Source organism: Cervus elaphus, chromosome 8, assembly GCF_910594005.1.
Source record: "Cervus elaphus chromosome 8, mCerEla1.1, whole genome shotgun sequence".
Lineage (NCBI taxonomy): Eukaryota > Metazoa > Chordata > Mammalia > Artiodactyla > Cervidae > Cervus > Cervus elaphus.
In genome coordinates this window covers 6,295,074-6,313,187 of record NC_057822.1, presented here as the reverse complement: position 1 = coordinate 6,313,187, position 18,114 = coordinate 6,295,074, and the positions used below count along the sequence as shown (strand labels likewise).

The 18,114-nt window shown below is 36.5% G+C and overlaps 1 protein-coding gene across 2 annotated transcripts in view; it reads right to left on the bottom strand.

The window, feature by feature from the left end:
• KDM1A (lysine demethylase 1A) overlaps positions 1-18,114 on the bottom strand; it is a 63,930-nt gene that overhangs the window by 22,964 nt on the left and 22,852 nt on the right. The window contains exons 3-8 of one of the 2 annotated variants that reach the window (XM_043909183.1): positions 12,609-12,668; positions 7,347-7,480; positions 4,162-4,240; positions 3,430-3,522; positions 2,017-2,123; positions 376-457 (exon numbers count right to left, since the gene is read on the bottom strand). In XM_043909183.1, the coding sequence (XP_043765118.1) occupies positions 376-457; positions 2,017-2,123; positions 3,430-3,522; positions 4,162-4,240; positions 7,347-7,480; positions 12,609-12,668 (555 nt within the window). The remainder of the gene's footprint in view (positions 1-375; positions 458-2,016; positions 2,124-3,429; positions 3,523-4,161; positions 4,241-7,346; positions 7,481-12,608; positions 12,669-18,114) is intronic. The other variant, XM_043909184.1, reaches the window with a different exon arrangement.

The following is an 18,114-nucleotide window of genomic DNA, read 5'->3' as shown; positions in this document are numbered from 1 at the left end:
GCACATACTGATGTATCTTTTCAGAAAACTGTTTGCCAATTTACCTTTCACTAACACTGAAAACAGGCTTCCCAGCTGGTGCAGTGGTAAACATCCCACCTGACAATGCAGAGACACAAGTCTGATCTCTGGGTGGGGAAGACCCCCTGGAGGAGGAAATGGCAACCCACGCCACTATTCTTGCCGGGAAAATTCCACAGACTGAAGGTGGTCACAAACAGTTGGACATGACTCAGCAACTGAGCACATACACACAAAACTAAGAACAGAATCCTAACCAATATATTTAAAAGCTGAATCTATGACTTTATAAGATTAAACCATTTTGTGAGTCTCAGACCCTGAAATCATAACACAAAACTAAGAACTACTTACCAAGACCTGTTACTACCATGGCTCCAAGGTCAGCTACATAGTTTCCTTTGCGAAATGTAGCAACTCGTCCACCCACGCGATCCTGTTTTTTAAAAATTAAATGGCTAAAATTAATTCCAGTTTAATCATAATAACCTGGCAAAGTTCCATCTCAGGCCTCTTTGATAACTTAAAAAGAAAAAGGTGTAGAGTTTACATGGAGTATGATGTTAGCTCAAAAAGCAAATGAAGTTTAACTATTTGAGGGAATGGTAGATAATGAATGACACATAAGAGGAACAGAATTAAGTGCTATGAGGTAGGAAAAAATTTAATAGTCAGAAGACATCAGTTATAGGTACTATTAGCTCTCAACCCCAATATCTCTAATACCACTTATTGTAAAGGCTGAGCAAGGGCCACCCACATAGAAAATACCTGCATACAAATTTCAACACTTAAAGTCATTTTCCTACCACCATGTTCTGACTCTTGTCCCCCAGTGTCACGGTCAGCTGTGACTGACTTGACAGACAATTTCTCTGAGAAATGCCTCTTCAGTGCAGCCTCATGCCCAAGGGCAGTGTCTACTGAACATGAACCGCTGACAATACCTCTCATTTCTAAACAGGCCCAAGTGTTATCTTTGCTGACTGGAGATTTTCAAGTATAGGAAAATCTTACTGAGCTGCAGTGAAACCTCAGTCATGAGTTACATGAGTACTCTGTAAACTCCAGACCAACAAATGAAAAAAAGCAAAACAAAACAAAAATCTATACACATGGGTAGGAATCATAATGATCCTCCATTATTCTTTACTGTATTCTCAGTATATAGGATACATAGGCACACAGATATTTTCCAATTAAGGAGTAAAATATTATTTTTAGTAAGACTGTATCACAAATTGTTTATTTTGATTTCCCCATACTATCTGAAAAGAACATTAAAAAAAATTAAATTTAGATTGTACTGCACGAAACATTTTGAAAGCTTTTATAAAATTTTAAATGGTTTAGGTTATGTGAGAAGTGTTTTTTAGTTGTTGCTATTGTTTTTTTTAAGTGGCAGGAGTCCACAGAGGTCTTTAAGCCACTGAAAGATAATTAAATTTCAAAAATTACTCATAAAAATGATTTGAATAGTGACGTCCTAATGGGATGTTCTTTTTTTTTACTCTGTGCCATCATCCTCGTCCTCCTTCCGCTTCCATTTCTCTCTCTGGACTAATGGTAAGGAGCCAGTATCTTGGGTTCACCAAAGCTGTAAAAGACGGCTGCTGCCTGAGAAGCAACTCCTCTCCCTTCACTATCGAACAGAATATAGTCACCGTGTTCCACCACTAAAAGTAACTGCATTCTATAAAGGGTATTCCAACAAAGCCCCCCAATTGAAAGTTGCTAATTATAAGAAACAATGACCTGAAAATATATACCAAAGGGCTATATAGATTATTCATAAACTCTAAATACTCACTGAGTCCTTTTCAAAGTTTTGTCAAAAATGCTTTACTCGATGTAGTTATTAACACTATCAAAATACTTTATTATTTAAATCAGTTTGGTTTAGTTCAATTTGTATGATTCCTTAATTTACCACAGATAATTTCCTTACTATATTTTCATCAGGTTGGGCTTCTAAACCCAAACTAAAATTCTTACCCTGGCTTCCAGAAGTGTGACATCCATTCCAAAACTTTGTAACTGACGAGCTGCTGCCAAGCCTGAGACCCCAGAGCCTATGATGATTACCTTTCCTGTCTTCTTAGCTGAAATTAAAAAATGAACAAAAATTAAAACACTGTTATAGTTTTAATAGTTTTTATCATTTTTTATCAAGAAAATTTCTAAATTCTTTACATTATGATATCTCACAAAGTAAATAATTCAGTTATTTTCCAAATATGAAAACTAAATGAATACAAATTAACAAATATCTGAGACTTATGCTTTAACTCAATGTTGAAAATTTATAAATGGAATTCTTTATCTTAAAATTTACTTTCTCATTACTTCAGTCATGTGCTTCAGTGTCTGTGACCCTTGGTAAACTTATTATGCATAATCTCCCATATTTGCCTCACAATTGTAACTAGGACAATTTGAACAGTCAACCAATTGATTCTTAAAGCTATTTTCTATAAGCTGTACTTCTGCAGTCTTTCCTTTTCTTAAAAATTATTAAAGCAGAGGGGACTTCTCTGGTGGTCCAGTGGTTGGAACTCTGTGCTCTCAATGCAGGGGACACGAGTTCAATCCCTGGACAGGGAACTAGACCCCACATTCCACAACTGAGAGTTCGAATGCTGCAGCTAAAGATTTGGCACGCTGCAACTAAAAATCCCATATGCCACAACTAAGACTAGGCATAGCCAGATAAATATATAAATTTTAAAAAATTATTAAAGCAAAAAAATAAATGTATTATAAACAGGTGTGTGTGCTTAGCTGCTCAGTTGTGCCCGACTCTTTGTGACCCCATGGACTGTAGCCACCAGGCTCCTCTGTCCATAGGGACTCTCCAGGCAAGAACACTGGAGTGGGTTGCCATGCCCTGCCTCCACAGGATCGTCCCAACCCAGGGATCAAACCCAGGTGTCCCACATTGCAGGCAGCTTCTTTACTGTCTGAGTCACCAGCGAAGTGCAAACAGACAGAGAGATACATTAATTCTCAGAATACCCCTATCTTCTGATTCCTGGCAGACACTATCCAGACACCACTAAAGGGGTAAACAGCATTGAAAAATATAAAAATGCAACCCTTAGCACTGCACTAAAGAACTGCTCAATGAGAGAAAACAAACTTCCTACTTTCATAACTGATCTTTTTCATTTTTAATAAACTATCTTTGTTTTTTTCTTAAATTGGAAATTCATATCTTTTACCAAGTATTTTATCAAACCAGAAATTATAGGGAATTCATATTTATAAGATTTTACTTTAAATTTGAGTTACAAGAAGATAAGCTTGGGAATATTCTGGCTCTAAATATGGATTCAGAAATCAAAATAAAATGCTAAAGGCCTCCTGGAATCTAATCTAAAACAATGAAGCTCATTGGCCAGTCCTTACTTGGGAGCGGCTTTATCCTCTTATAGATGCCGAAGTTGATAAGACCATGACGCTCTAAATAACTGTGAACTCGGTGGACAAGCACAGTATCACCTACAGAAAAATTAATTTAAACACATGTTTATCTTTTTAGCACTTTAAATGGAAAACTCTGATTCTTCATTTCTCCATCATGAAATCATTCTATTCATCTTTTCCATAAGCTTCAAGTCATATGACTCCTTTAGAAAAGTGATTTTGAGAACTGTTAGTCCACATGGTAGTCCAAAACGCCTATCACATAATCTTGAATTTTTAAGAATGACATCCCAATACAGATGAAATGAAGGACAAAACCAACCCTTTAAATAGTAGTATTATGCTCATTTACTTTGGGAAAAACTTTACAAGACCACTGGTGGCAAGTGGGAAATGAGAAAGCCAAACAGACAGCCAACTGAATGCCACCAAAGTATTCTGTGGATTAAAGTTGGAACACAGATCTGGAGAGATTATTAGCAATTTCTTGAACTCCTTCACCTGTCAACACAAATAAAAATTGAGAACAATTACAAACACACGGAACAGTGTTGCTAAAAGGTTCACTTTTGCACAGCACAGGTGTGAAATAAAATTAATATATGTATGAAAATTAATTAACAAATTCATTATCAAGGAGCCATGAGCTTCTGGAAGAAAATGTCAATTTTCACAATTCAGTTCAAGACCAGTCCTATGGCAAATGCTACTTACTGTTGTAAGGCGCTTCTAATTGTTGGAGAGTAGCTTCAAATGTCAGCTGAATCTTCGGATTATCCAACCACAGCTGCAACTGTAATTGAATGATAGAAAACTGTATTACATACAACTAGACATATACTATTTGATTGCCTCAAATACGGGTTTTCCTTTCTATGAAACAGTAAGGTTTTTATTTCTGACAAAGAAACTAATGAAACACAAAACCATGGCAAATGAGTGAATAATTAAAGAAGCTGGGAAATATTTGGCCTACCAAGTAACTTGCCAAGATCATTCAGCTGGGGAGCAACAAGGATTTAAACCTAGATTAGGTATCTCCAGAGATACTGAGTTGATACAAAATTAAATGATCAATTAGATATGTGGTGACATGTGTGCACAAAAGAGAACTCCTCAGTTATTAGCCTGCACAACTAAATGAATTGGTATACCATTTACTGAATGAGGTGAGGGACACTGAAATAAGAGATCATGAGTTGAGTTTAAAGACAATAAGAGGAGCTGAAGACTGGCACCTAGATATGTAGCTGGAGTTCAGAGAGTTGAGGTTTAGAGCCTCTTGCTTATGGGTATAACTGAAGTCAAGTGTGCAGAAGAAGGGCTCCTAGCAGAAAATACAGGGGAGAGAGGAGAGGACCTTAAGGACCTCCAGCCAGTTCACACAGTTGGCCTGTTGTTAAGGACAACCCTACAAATCATTCAGAGAAGACAACAACCAGGGAAGCAAGAGGAAAACTAGAATACTGTGTTAAGCTAAGGAAGCTGTGTATTTAAGAAAGGAATCAATTATTTCTAATACTGCTGAAAAAGCAGTAAAATGAGGAATGAAAAATATTATGGTACAATCAATGGCCTCTAACATGAATTCTCTTCAAACTGAATACATACCTACAAAAGGCAAGACCAGCGGAATACTATCATATTTAAGTCTTAGCTAAAAGTTAATAAATACTGCTCCATCAAATTTCAAAGGAGTTAATGTGTAAATAAATTCAGTTACAAAGAGATATGACCAAATTCATATCACAAATTTTCTCTGTGGCCACTGTCAAAAGGAAAATGGAATTCCTCAATCATGCTGTGGGCCCAAGCCCATCAAACCTCAACATAAGCTTCTTCCTCCTTCCATCTTATAATACAAAGCTCACATCACAGGTTCTAGTTGAATAATTCTAAAATTGTGGTTTTAAAATCTGGAAGCAAAGGATGCAATTTAACATGAGACAATTGACACAGTCCTTATAGGAAAGAATGACTTAAATTCTGTTTTTTAGCCAGAGACCACAACTCTAAACCTGCGCTAGTCCTTCCCCAAATCTGAACTTCTGTCACAGGGAATGAATCAGAGGAAACAAACTGCTATAAATCTACCACTGAAATTCAAGTAAAAAGTGAAAACTTCCCTCAGATGAAAAAAAAAAATGACAATTTTGTCTGAAATCTACTTAGAACAAATGTTAACAAGCTACACACAGAAGCTGATTCAATTATAAGACAAATCAGCCTCAAAAATGCACATTAAGACTTTTCCATTCACTTTTAAAAATATCACCCAATTTTTCTATACAAACCTACCAATCAATCTAGCTAAATGGCATCTAACAATCCAAATTTAGCAGTAGTTTTACAATCTAATGGTCAAAATGATGTTAGTGGTGAATAAAAAGACATCTCTGAGTATCTATTCAGCTATAACCAAAATAGCTGAAATTCAACATGAGTTTCTTCTACTCTGTTTCACCCGAGTATAACAAATGGAGCTTCCCTGGTGGCTCGGCCAGCAGGTAAAGAATCTGCCTTCAATGCAGCAGACCCTGGTTCAATCCCTGACTTGGGAAGATTCCCTGGAGAAGAGAATGGCTCTTGCCTTGAGAATTCCAGTATTCTTGCCTTGAGAATTCCATGGACAGAGGAGCCTGGCAGGCTACGTCCATGGGGTCGCAAAGAGTTGGACACGACTGAAGTGACTAACACTTTCACTTCCAGAGTATAACAAACATGTTCTGAACAGTATACAATTAAAGAATTTCTGATGGGACTTCCCTGGTGGTCCAGTGGCTAAGACTGTGTTCCCAAAGCAGGGTACCTGGCTTTGATTCCTAGTCAGGGAACTAGATCCCACAGGCCAACTAAGACCCCAGAGCAGCCAAATTAAAAAAAAAAAAAAAGAAGAAGAAAAAGAACTTCAGATGAATAAAGAACGTAAAAGAAAAATTCACAGAAGAAATGCAAATGACTAACAAATATGAAAAAGCAATCAGTCTAAGTAATCAAAGAAATGGAAGATAAATGAAATGATCTTGGCCTACTACAGCAGCACAGATTATCATCAATCAGACCATAAAGAATCTGCCTGCAATGCAGGAAACCTGAGTTCAGATCCCTGTGTTGAAAAGATCCCCTGGAGAAGGCAATGGCTACCCACTCCAGTATTCTTGCCTGGAAAATCCCATGGACAGAGGAACCTGGTGGGTTACGGTCCATGTGGTCACAAAGAATTGGATATGACTGAACAACCAACACTTTCACTCAATGAGCGCATCAACAGGGTCAGGCTCCCTGGGAAATAATCTGACAACATGTATCAAATCTTAAAAAGTGTTCATACTTTTTGAGAAGGTAGTTTTCCTTCTACAACTCTATCTAGAATTCGATCATAAGGAAATAATCAGAGATGAGAGTCAACAATGTATAAAGCTGTTCAGAGCTTCACTTTAATAAGTAAAATGGACATTTAACTGTCCAACAGTTAAAAGTATGACCCATCTGTCAAATAAAATATTACACAGATATTAAAATCAATCATTTAGCCAGAGAAGGATGATGAACCAGATGAGCAGAAGAGAATAAGGGTTTCTCTTATGCTGAGAAGAAAAGACAAAGTGATTATTTTTAAACGTTTATAAAGATTCTTATTGTGTGTTTATAAGGTTACTGAAGAATGAAAAGAATCCAAAGAATGCATGGAAGGAGGATCTCAATTTTTTAAGAAAAATTATATACATTTAAAAAAATACGTAGAGGAAAAAAACTAATTTTTAACAGTGGTTATCTCTGGATAATAGTAATATAGATAACTTAAATTTCTTTCCTCTCTGCTTTCCCCCCTGTATTCTATATAAAATAATATGTACCTTTTAGAATTCAGGTGGAAAAAAACTAACAAGGAAACTTACTGTGCGATTTCTAATGAACAGAAAAACCTTCTGGGTCTGCTGTGGTCCACTGATGATATCCGGAAAACAGGCTGCTTCTTGAGAAGTCATCCGGTCATGAGGAAGTCTACTCTGGAAAGCTGCACCCTCCACACCTAGCAAAAAAAAGCAAAGGGTTTCTGGGAAATGTGCAAGTGAATGTAGAACTAGGGATAGTTGTTATGCCTCAAACTCCTTTCCATGAAGAACTTCTGTAGAGCTTTGCCTTGTTCACAGACTGATCTCACTTCCTTTTTTAAAAAAAACTTTCAATTTGCTCAAAAGCTGAAACACCCTTAAAAAGTAGTCATTCTTTTGAGCTTAACATTCCTAAAATCAGTTTACTAATGAGAGAAACAATATACATTAAAAAATGTAACAAGGCATTTAGAATCTTTTCTTCATCCACAGAAAGCTTTAAAATACTTGAGGACACTCAACTAAAATTAGCACCATTAACAGTATACAATAAATCTTAAAACTAAAGAACAAGAGTAAAGGAGAAAAGACTAACAAGAAAGCAAAAGAGGCCATGGAATGAAAAACACAATCACATACTTTTTTAGGACAACAATAGGGAACATGAAGAGGATCTAACGTTTAAAAACAAACATATGGTCTCATCAATGGCACCATCCATTAGTTCTCATAATTCAATTGCTGGCAAGCAGTGACAGAAATTAAGCAGACTACAATGAAGAGACAAAAGAAAGCAAGAAATTCATCTTTTCTGGTAGAAACATTAGAAATGCTTTACTACTAACTGCAAGTAAAATATGTCACTGCATATACTATATAGTACTACATATACATATATATAATTTATTTAACAAGTGTAAGTCTTAAATTGGGTATTAAATTGAAATTTTTATAAGCTGGTAGTTAAGTACATCTTTATAAGATATCCTAAGAAATACATTTACATATATTTTACTTTTATTTCTAAGATGATCTTCCCCTGGTAGTCCAGTGGTTAGGACTTGGTGCACTCTATATAGGATGATCTTATAAATATATATTTAACCATTAGCTTCTGCACATATCAAAACACAATATAAAGAGTTTAAAAATTCAGTATCATTGAAGTAATTATGTAAGTAATAAAATAGGTACCAGATATCCATATTTAATCATTTAAAAGCACAAAAAAACAAGAAGTTGGAAGCACTGATAATGGAAGCAACACTAAAGAAAAGGCATCAGTAAGATTAGGAGAACAAAAAGAACAAGGGAGGTAAAGATGTAACTTAGAAAATTACAGTTAAGCTATTGAGGTATTGTTTCCGTAAAGACGTCCAAACACTATTTAGAAAAAAATAATGATTAATGAGAGGTTAAGCAAAAATGCCTAATGCTACTGTATATTAGGGAATACTGTTCTTGGAAACACGCAGTAAAACTCATTCATCCACAGTAAGTAATGAGGGCACAAACAATGTATTCACAATAGTAGATCAAATTAATAATCCTCACATTCAATGAATCACAACCTAAAATTAAGACTCTCAGGGAAATTGTTCTACAAGAAGAAAAAAAAAAGTAACAGCCATACTGTGGAGGGCAGAGCAGGAAATCAAGGCATGAAAAGAAGAAATGCTGATTATCAGAAGTAGAGGTTATTTCAGTAAACTGAAAGTTTCCAATACTTTACAGCTTCAAAGTCCCCAGTCCTGTATTCCCAAATCATAATAAATAAAAAATAAAGCCAAGTCCAAAATCATGTCACATTTATAAGAAATATTATCTACTCAATAACCCTGAGTATTTGAACCAAATATAGGTTATATCTTGGTATATTTCATGAGTGTATACTATTAACAAGAAAACCAATGAACTCTATAAACTTTACTTCTCCTTTCCCAAAACAGGGTAGTTTTCTTTCTTAGTTATATTATCTTCTATATGTATGTTTAATAAGCGATCCCTGACTATCAATGCTATTGCAAAATACTATTGTCATGACAGCCAGAAAAACCATGTGGGGGGGGGAACTAACTAAATTTTACATTATATACGGTTTCTCACTCCAAGTGTTATCAACAGAAATCACTTTAATATAGTTGGCTAATTTGAGAAATCTGGAGAAAATGTAACAATTAAGAAATTTTATATCAGTCACAAGTTTTAAATTATCTTTTGATCAAACATCAAAAGTTTAACGAAAGGAATTAAAGAAGACCAAAGTTGTAACATTAATGTACATGTGGAATAACAGTATTCTCCATCTCTAACTTCTGCATAACAGCTAAAAAAAAAAATTATGCTTAAAAATAAACTTTTTAAAAATGAAAAACGGACCCTAAAAATTCTAATTACTGCCTTCCTTCTAGCTTTTAAGGATGAGACTAGTATTTTAAGAAGAAAACCATTATCAAAATCAAGATGAAAAGTGTACAAGATTTTAAACATCTAACTTTTCCCCAAAGAAACAAAAAATTTGAAAACTAAACTGCTCAGAAGCTAAATCAAAACATTCTTTTAAAAATACTGCAAAATGAACAGAGCACTATCTCCTTTAAAGGGAAAAGTCTTACAGAACACAACTGTCTCTAACAATGTCCTTACTGAAAGCACCAACAGCACACACGACCCACAAGTAGCTCACGCCTGGCTCTGGAGCGGTTCTGTGCTTTGGTGCTGTGTGCCCTTTAACAGAGCCTGCTATTCTGGAAGTTCAGAATGCTTCAAAGACACTACCTTCTGTTTCTAAAAGCCCCAAGGCTGCCTACATAACCAATCTTGCCCTCTGTTCGTCTTTCTTACCACTCCAGCACAGGATATTTCCAGCATCACCTTTCAAAATGCAGTCATGCTAAAGCTTAACTGCCCTGTCTAAGGGTCTGACTGGCTCATACTTTCTCTGAAAACAAAGTAAAAGTAGTTACATATTTAAAGGAATGACTTTCTGAATCTATTAATTAGACAGAAAAAGGGAGGGGGAAAGTGAGACTCCAGGACCATTAAAAACATTTCCCCCCAGTTCTGTTGGAACACAGGCAGCATCTTGAATAAAGTAACAGAGATATGACAACAGAAGAGAAAAGAAGACCTCCATGAGAGTTTCTCGGCTTTCCCCACACTTCATTAAAGTAGATAAAATTTAACTATAACTAGATTTCTAGCTAAAGGATGGAAACAAGAGCCTGATAAGATGTACATATAAACTTCCTAAAATTAGTAACTATAGATGCACCATGTATTAGTGTTAGTCACTCAGTCATGTTTGATTCTGCAACCCCGTGGACTGTAGCCAGCCAGGCTCCTGTGTCCATGGAATTCTCCAGGCAAGAATACTGCAGTGGGTAGCCATGCCCTTCTCCAGGGGATTTTCCCAACCCAGGGATCAAACCCGGGTCTCCTGCACTGCAGGCGGATTCTTTACTGCCTGAGCCATCAGGGAAGCCCTGATGCACTACATGCAGTCTAAGAATAGCTTAAAAATAAAAGAATAAAAAGAGAGAAAAAGGAAGAAAAAGGAGAGCATTTCTTATGCTTTAGATTTTTAACTTTTAGGGTAAATGCATACTTTAAATGATTCTATGAGGGAGAGTGTAAGGAATAGTATATGCATAAGAAACAAGACCTCTGCGTTCTCACTCCTCCGCTGCTGGTATATCCCTAGTCGAGTCATTTACTTTGTGCTTCAGGACCTAACTGATAAAACAGGGGTGATGCAAATACCATCTGTTTGAAGGGAGAAAACTAGGTAAGATGACCTCAAGTTCCCCCCTCATTTTTAAGGTTTAGGATGTAAATACCAACTTGATGTGATTTTTTAAGGTCAAGATATGATCCTGGTCCCAAGATACTCATGAGGGTCACATGGTTTTGTTAAGAGAAGAACACTGATTACTTATAAGCATACTTTTCTAACTCGGACTGATCATATCACAAACGCAAGCTTCTGAATAAGCTGAACAAGATCTAAAGAGACCCTGACAGGCTCAGAACGGTCACCGCCACCCTGGAAGCACCTGAAGCTCACGCTCTGCTCCTATTAAAGGAGCAGCGCCGGTTCATATGGAGTCTGTTTTTACTCTCAGCAATACGACACACTGTTCTCTTAAGCGAAAGAGTCAATTTATTAATTATTCACGTAAAAACAAAAAGCAACAAGAAAACTCTATTTCTTCAATATTAAAAGTTCTAAAAGCTATCCCTGCTCCTCGGCAGTTCCATAGAAGATCCAATCATGCATCATTTGATGAAAAGCACTGTTGAAGATTTATCTGCCAGATAAATGAGAATTTTAACTCCTCTAAGACAACCATGTACTGATTATCAAACTTCAATCCTTTGGACAGCATTTAAAGAAGTCTACTTCTAACATTCTGAATCCCCTAGATACTAACACTGAAGTATCTTTGATCCAAGATAGTAAAATACAAATATTCCCTGGACCTGCTTACACAAACTGTAATAAATAATTTTGAAGTAGATTTAAGAGTTGAAAAGTGACAAACTCCAAAAGTGGTATCTATTCCAAATCTATCAAAATGTATATGCAAAATAGTTTTGAGCACTGGCATATACAATAACATCCTTTAAGAGGTAAAGGATGAAATCCAGACAATTCTACTTTAGATTCCTGGAACAAACTTTAACTGTTCCAGACGGGCCCCTATAAATCATTTAACCCTTTACGTTTTCCTAGAAGTTAAAAATCTCATAGTTTGGTCTGAAAATAAAAGAGTGCTTTGAGCAGACTTTTAAAAAAAATTTTCATGTGAGAAACAAAATGTTTAAAACTGAAAAATTAACTATGTAATAATGTTAGTTGAAAAACTGTATCCAATACCACTTAACAATCATTTCTAAGGAGTCAACTTGCCCACATAATTCCTTTGACTAATCTTAGAATGCCTTTCCATCCTATTTTTCAGCCTATGGCTTCCCCTTTCTGTGTATTATTACATTATAGTTCTGTGTAAAGGTCCCATGATTTCTAAGCCTATGTTTTATATTATGTTTGCTGTTACTATAAAGTCTGCTGGGGAGAAAAGTGCCCGCCATCTCCTCAAAAATATGAAGAAGAGTGGAGGGCTGAGATCGGCCTGAGGACTTCAAAAGATTTTGCTTGCCTTTGTTCTGGCTACACTTTCTATTATACTACTCTATCCTGTGGCTCATAGTCCTTCCTTGCGCTTCTGGCTAAAATGGGGTACCACAGCCAAAGACACTCGCAAGCATCAACCCTGACTTGGCGGCTCTTGCTAAGTGGCAAGCATCTAACGCCACCCTCACCTGATGCTTGGCCGTCTCCATACCCTCCAGAACTGTCGTCTTGAAGTCCTCCTGCTTGCCCTGTGGAAGGAAAGAGGAGAACTCAGGGACCTTACTCCATAAATTGAGATAATATCTGGACATATAGTTGGGATAATGTCTGGCCTAACAGTTGGTGACTCATGACTTCACCACCAACTAGTAAACCCATATTCAGAGAGCTCTTTCTTCTGGAATCAAGGCCCAGGGAATCACATTATAGTGTTCCAAATTCTGGTCAGGAAATGTCAACTTTGCATGCTCATTCTTGTTGAAAGGTAGCAGAAAAAGTACGTAGTATTTCTAATTGCTAAATCCTTGCTGTCAGTCTTAAATGTCAAGACTGGATGGGGAAAAGGGATTCCAAATGTCTTTTACTACTTATTGCTAGACTGAGAGTGGGTGTGGCAAGGGCTCTAGGATCTGGAGTGGCAACAATTCAGCATTCACTCAATGTCTCTTAAACTTTACCTTTCTACCTAAAAAGTATATATATATACACACAAATATATATATAAGAAAACAAACAAAAGACGTAATTTTAATGAGAAAGTCTCCCCTTGATTTCAAAGAAGGGACAATAACTACAAGATTCAGTTCCAAAAGAAGTTTCATTCACTATACAAACTACACAGTGCCAGATCTGAACATGCCAGCGCTTCCTTAGAAAACTTTAAAACACAACATAAGCCACCTCGTGGTTACATGCCAAGTACTGCAGAGAGACACAAGGGAAAAGGCTGAAGCAGGGAAGACTGTGGGGAGCTTCTACCTCAAGCTACACAATAAGCCTGTAAGAAATTTTCTTCATTGATTAATGTACAGAAATAGCGTCAAGAAAAGTATCACAGCTTGAAAGTTCAATCTGAGACAGTTAGATCATCTTTAAGACTCTTCCAAAGTCAATCACCAAGACAGACGCAATGGTCATCTTAAGCTTCTAGCCACCTGATACACTATGTGTATGATACACAGTGTGATCTCTGGAAGATATGAGACACCATCCCCACAAGATCTAAAACTTGACAAGCTTCATTAAATAGTTTAAAAGAATCTCAACTAGAAAGCAGACTGATTATTCCATCATTTGAGTTGAGAAAGCAGGAAAATAAAACTAACATTACCCCCTTACTGTAAGAAGGATTCTATGACTGTGATACTTAAAACAACACTTTGATCGCTAAGTGTATGAAGGTATTCAGACATAAATGATTTTTTACAACATTAAAATATGCTGCTAGATGGTATATGATCTGCTTTGAAAGGAGAATAGAATCTCATTCTAAAATTATTGCACATTGCTCTTGTATGAAGGGTCCTTTAGGTTCCAGAAGATTATGCTTCTCAGACAAGTTACAAGGTGTGTGGATCTGTTGTTTACAGCCTTTGAAAAACGGCTTATACATATGAAGAGATAACTCCAATTATGAATCCAATCTGTAAATCTATCTTGAAAATGCAGGATCTACATTTAAAATTTTATTTTTAAAGTTTAAGGTAAAAAAAGTTCATTCTCAATAAACACGGATTAATTCATTTAAAAATCTTTCAGAGTTGAAAAGTTTCTGAGTAAAAATTATTGTCATAACTTTGGTTCCAAAATAGAACCAAACTAGATCAGAAGATTAAACTATATTTTAGAAAAGAGGGGAAAGGGGCTCAAAACAATGAAATCATTTCCAAGAAGAACATTTAGGCATTAGAAATAATAATATAGCTCGTCTTTAGCAAATTATGTTCCTGGCTTAACAAAGAATGAAAATAACCATCTCTTGTCATGATGGTATCTCATCACTTCTTAGTAAGTAAAAACAAAAAACACTTTCAAGCCTGCCATCAAGTATTAATTATTTTAATCCTTCTTATTTCTATGATTTTCCTTCTTCTCCCACTACATGTCATACAACATGTTATGTACTTTATTCACTGATTTTTTTCTATCAATGGTACTTCATAGAAATATGGAGTTCTTATCCTTGACTTATGTACTCAGAAGGGCAACAAGGAAAGGCAGTCTTTCTTGTCTTCTGCTTTCAAAGAGGAACTAACAAAATTCTTATAAAGCCACAGTTTTTTTTCTTTTTGAGACTGTTCCTTGATAAAAAAAAAAAAATTGGAGGAGAAACAACGAAAATATCCAATACATTGGGAAGATTTTTAAAAGGTATCTCTTATAACAGCAGTCAAAAAAAAAAAAAAAAAGACGTGAAACTCTGAGGTATTACTTAAGCAGAGAAACAGGAGAAAACCAAGCAGAAGGCAACCCACTCCAGTATTCTTGCCTGGAGAATTCCATGGACAGAGGAGCCTGGTGGGCTATAATCCATGGGGTGGCAAAGAGTTGGACATGACTAAGCGACTAACACTTTCACACAGAAAAATGTTTGCAGCTAACTTTACATCCAGGTAGTGTCTCTGACTAGAACACATAAAATGCTGTATTCATTTCTTCTTTGGGTCTTTCAGGTCTAGAACTTTTCTTCTGACAGTGGTACAAAGACATGGAACATCAGGCAAATATGGTTTTTGTTTTCCATAAGCTCAAATCCAAAACAGAAGACAAAATTACACAAAGCAACTTTTTAATATTAACTTAATTTGGCACTCCTGCGTGAGAAGACTTCCTGTTGTTTTTACTCCACTCCCCTCTACCACACACACAAATACACACACACAAAATCCTCAAGTCTGAATCATAGACCCTTAATATAGTTTATTTGTGCATATTTTCTCCAAGTTCAAAATCTTTTTGGTTTATTTTACATAGCAGTCTTTCAGTCATCCTCTAATAAATCTGCAGATACGTAAAGTTATTCTTGAAGAACAGCGAAGTACTTTAGTTATAGTCACACTACTGAATATTTTTTCATCTTAATTCTTAAAACTCTTAATTCAAAATTCATACTCTTCCAACATCTTCAGAGGAAGTCTGTTGCTTCCAAATATTTTCACTTAGCCAGGCATGGAGGTGAGAATCATGGTTTACTGTTCCCATTAACATACTAAACAACATATTCATCACATTTTGACTAGTTTCTTGGAAACACATTGATAATTTTTATAAACATTTTGACGAACTTCTAAATCTTAGAGGAAGCAATCATTTTTAAACAGAAAATCAATCAAAATTTTACCAAATTTACAGAATAAAAATGACTGCCAAGGATTGACTTCAATCAAACCTGACAAACTAGCAAAGGGAAAAAAAAAAATCTCAAAAACCCATCTTTGAATATACAAGTTTCCACTATATTAACACACTAGTTGAATTTCTTAATAACCTCACAAATTTAATGTTTACTGAAAACCCAAACAAAAACTGTCACACACAAAATCAAAGGTAGAATAGTGTGTGTGTGTGTGTGTGCACGCACGCACTCAGTTGCAACTCTTTGGGACCCCATGAACTGTAACCTCCCAGGCTGTTCTGACCGTGGAATTTTCTAGGCAAGAATACTGGAGTGGGTTGCCATTTCCTACTCAAGGGGATATTCCTGACCCAGGGATCTAACCTGAGTCTCTTCTGCCTCCTGCATTGGCAGGCAGATCCTTTACAACTACACTATCCGGGAAGACCTGAGTGTCTACTTTCAAAGGGTTTATGATCTACTTGGGGAAAGACGAAAAAATACCTGGAAACTTTTATTTTAAAGAGGAAACAAGTACAGACTTAGGGGAATCATGGAAGCTTTTCTGAACAAATTCAGAGAGATCTGGAGAGACTGGGGGTGGGGGGGAGCAGTGAAACCACTGGCATGGCCCAAAACATTTACAAAAGCAAGGAGAAAAGCACAGATACGGTATGTGCAAAGAACTGCACACAGCATGCTGCTTAATGAAGGATATGATCTCAAAGAGCAGTGGGAAACACACAGGATAGGCAAAAATGCACCACCTTCAGGGCCAAAACTTAAACTTGGTTTTATTGGTAATGCAGTAAAAATGTATGATTTTTACCAAGAAAACAATAAAACAAGTGACATTTTAATTAAACCAATCTGGTCATTTTGTACCAGATATATCAGAGGGGAAAGGTGAGCTAGATGAAGGAGATTCAATAGAAAGACTACTGAAATAATTTGGATATGAAGCAAAATCCACTAAAATTAAAAAGGAGACAGTAAAAATGGATAAGGCACATAACAAGTCAAAGTTGTGCACAGGAAGACACATGACTTTTCAAGAGAGTTGATGAAAGAGATAAGGTAATTTTAAGATGACTGCAAGCTTCCAAAGTTCAGGAGAATGGACTTCAGTAATAAAATGTATAAAACAGTAAATCTGGGAGACAGGTTAGTAAAATTAAATGGGCTCAGACGGTAAAGTGTCTGCCTACAATGCAGAAGACCCAGGTTCAATCCCTGGGTGGGGAAGATCTCCTGGAGAAGGAAATGGCAACCCACTCCAGTATACTTGCCTGGAAAATCCCATGGATGGAGGAGCCTGGTAGGCTACAGTCCATGGGGTCGCAAAGAGTCGGATACCACTGAGCGACTTCACGTCACTCTAAAGATGGTGGGAACTAAAAGACTGGAACTCACAAGTGAGAATGGGACTAAGAAATTTTAAATTAGCATGGAGGTAAAAAGAGTCTGAAGCAGCTATATGTTTATCTCATAAGGAAAGACGCCCTTTCAAAGAAGAACTGGTCCGTGAAAATGACAAAAAAAAGTTAAAAAAAAAAAAATTGAGAAAAGCTGAGTTATTGGTGACCATCCCCAACCACTTCATGCTGCTTTTCCATCCTTGCTTTAGTGACAGGCGGCTTAAAAATGGTATATACTCTTTTCTGCTAACTTTTTCACTATGACTTTCAGCAGAAGAATAAATGATCTATAGCAGCTGAAAGGAATATAGGGGCTAAGAAAGGTAGACCTAAATTAGCCTAAAGGAGCCTCAGGGGTTCCTTTGAAGTACATCAGAGGCATTTAAAAACACCTAACACTGACCAATGGAGAAGGGAATGGCAATCCACTCCAGTACTCTTGCCTGGAGAATTCCATGGACAGAGAAGCCTGGTGGGCTACAGTCCGTGGGGTCGGACATGACTGAGCGACTAACACACACACACACTGATCAATACTCTCCAACAAAATTAATCAAAATGAAATCTCCAATTAGAGCAGCAATTCTAGGGTTACACTGTCATTTAAAATAATGAACTAAGAATAGATAACCTTAAAGTGTGAAAAGCAAGAAAACTGCTGCCTGAGGTAGGAGCCTGCCTGGAATTTTTTCACTGTACCACTGGAAAAAGTGTGGTACAGCATTTGCTCCAGAACTTAACATGGGACGGAACTGAGAAGCTCAGCAGCAGGGATCCTATATAAAAGAAAGTAAAGGCCCTACAAGCTAGGGACGAAAGCAAAACTTTTAGAAACCAATTGGAAGAACTGACTTCTTCCATGTTATTTCCTTCCACATTGCATAGAGCAGATTTTCCTTATTTTGTTGCAAAATCTTGGTTTGTAGTTCACTTTTCAAAATG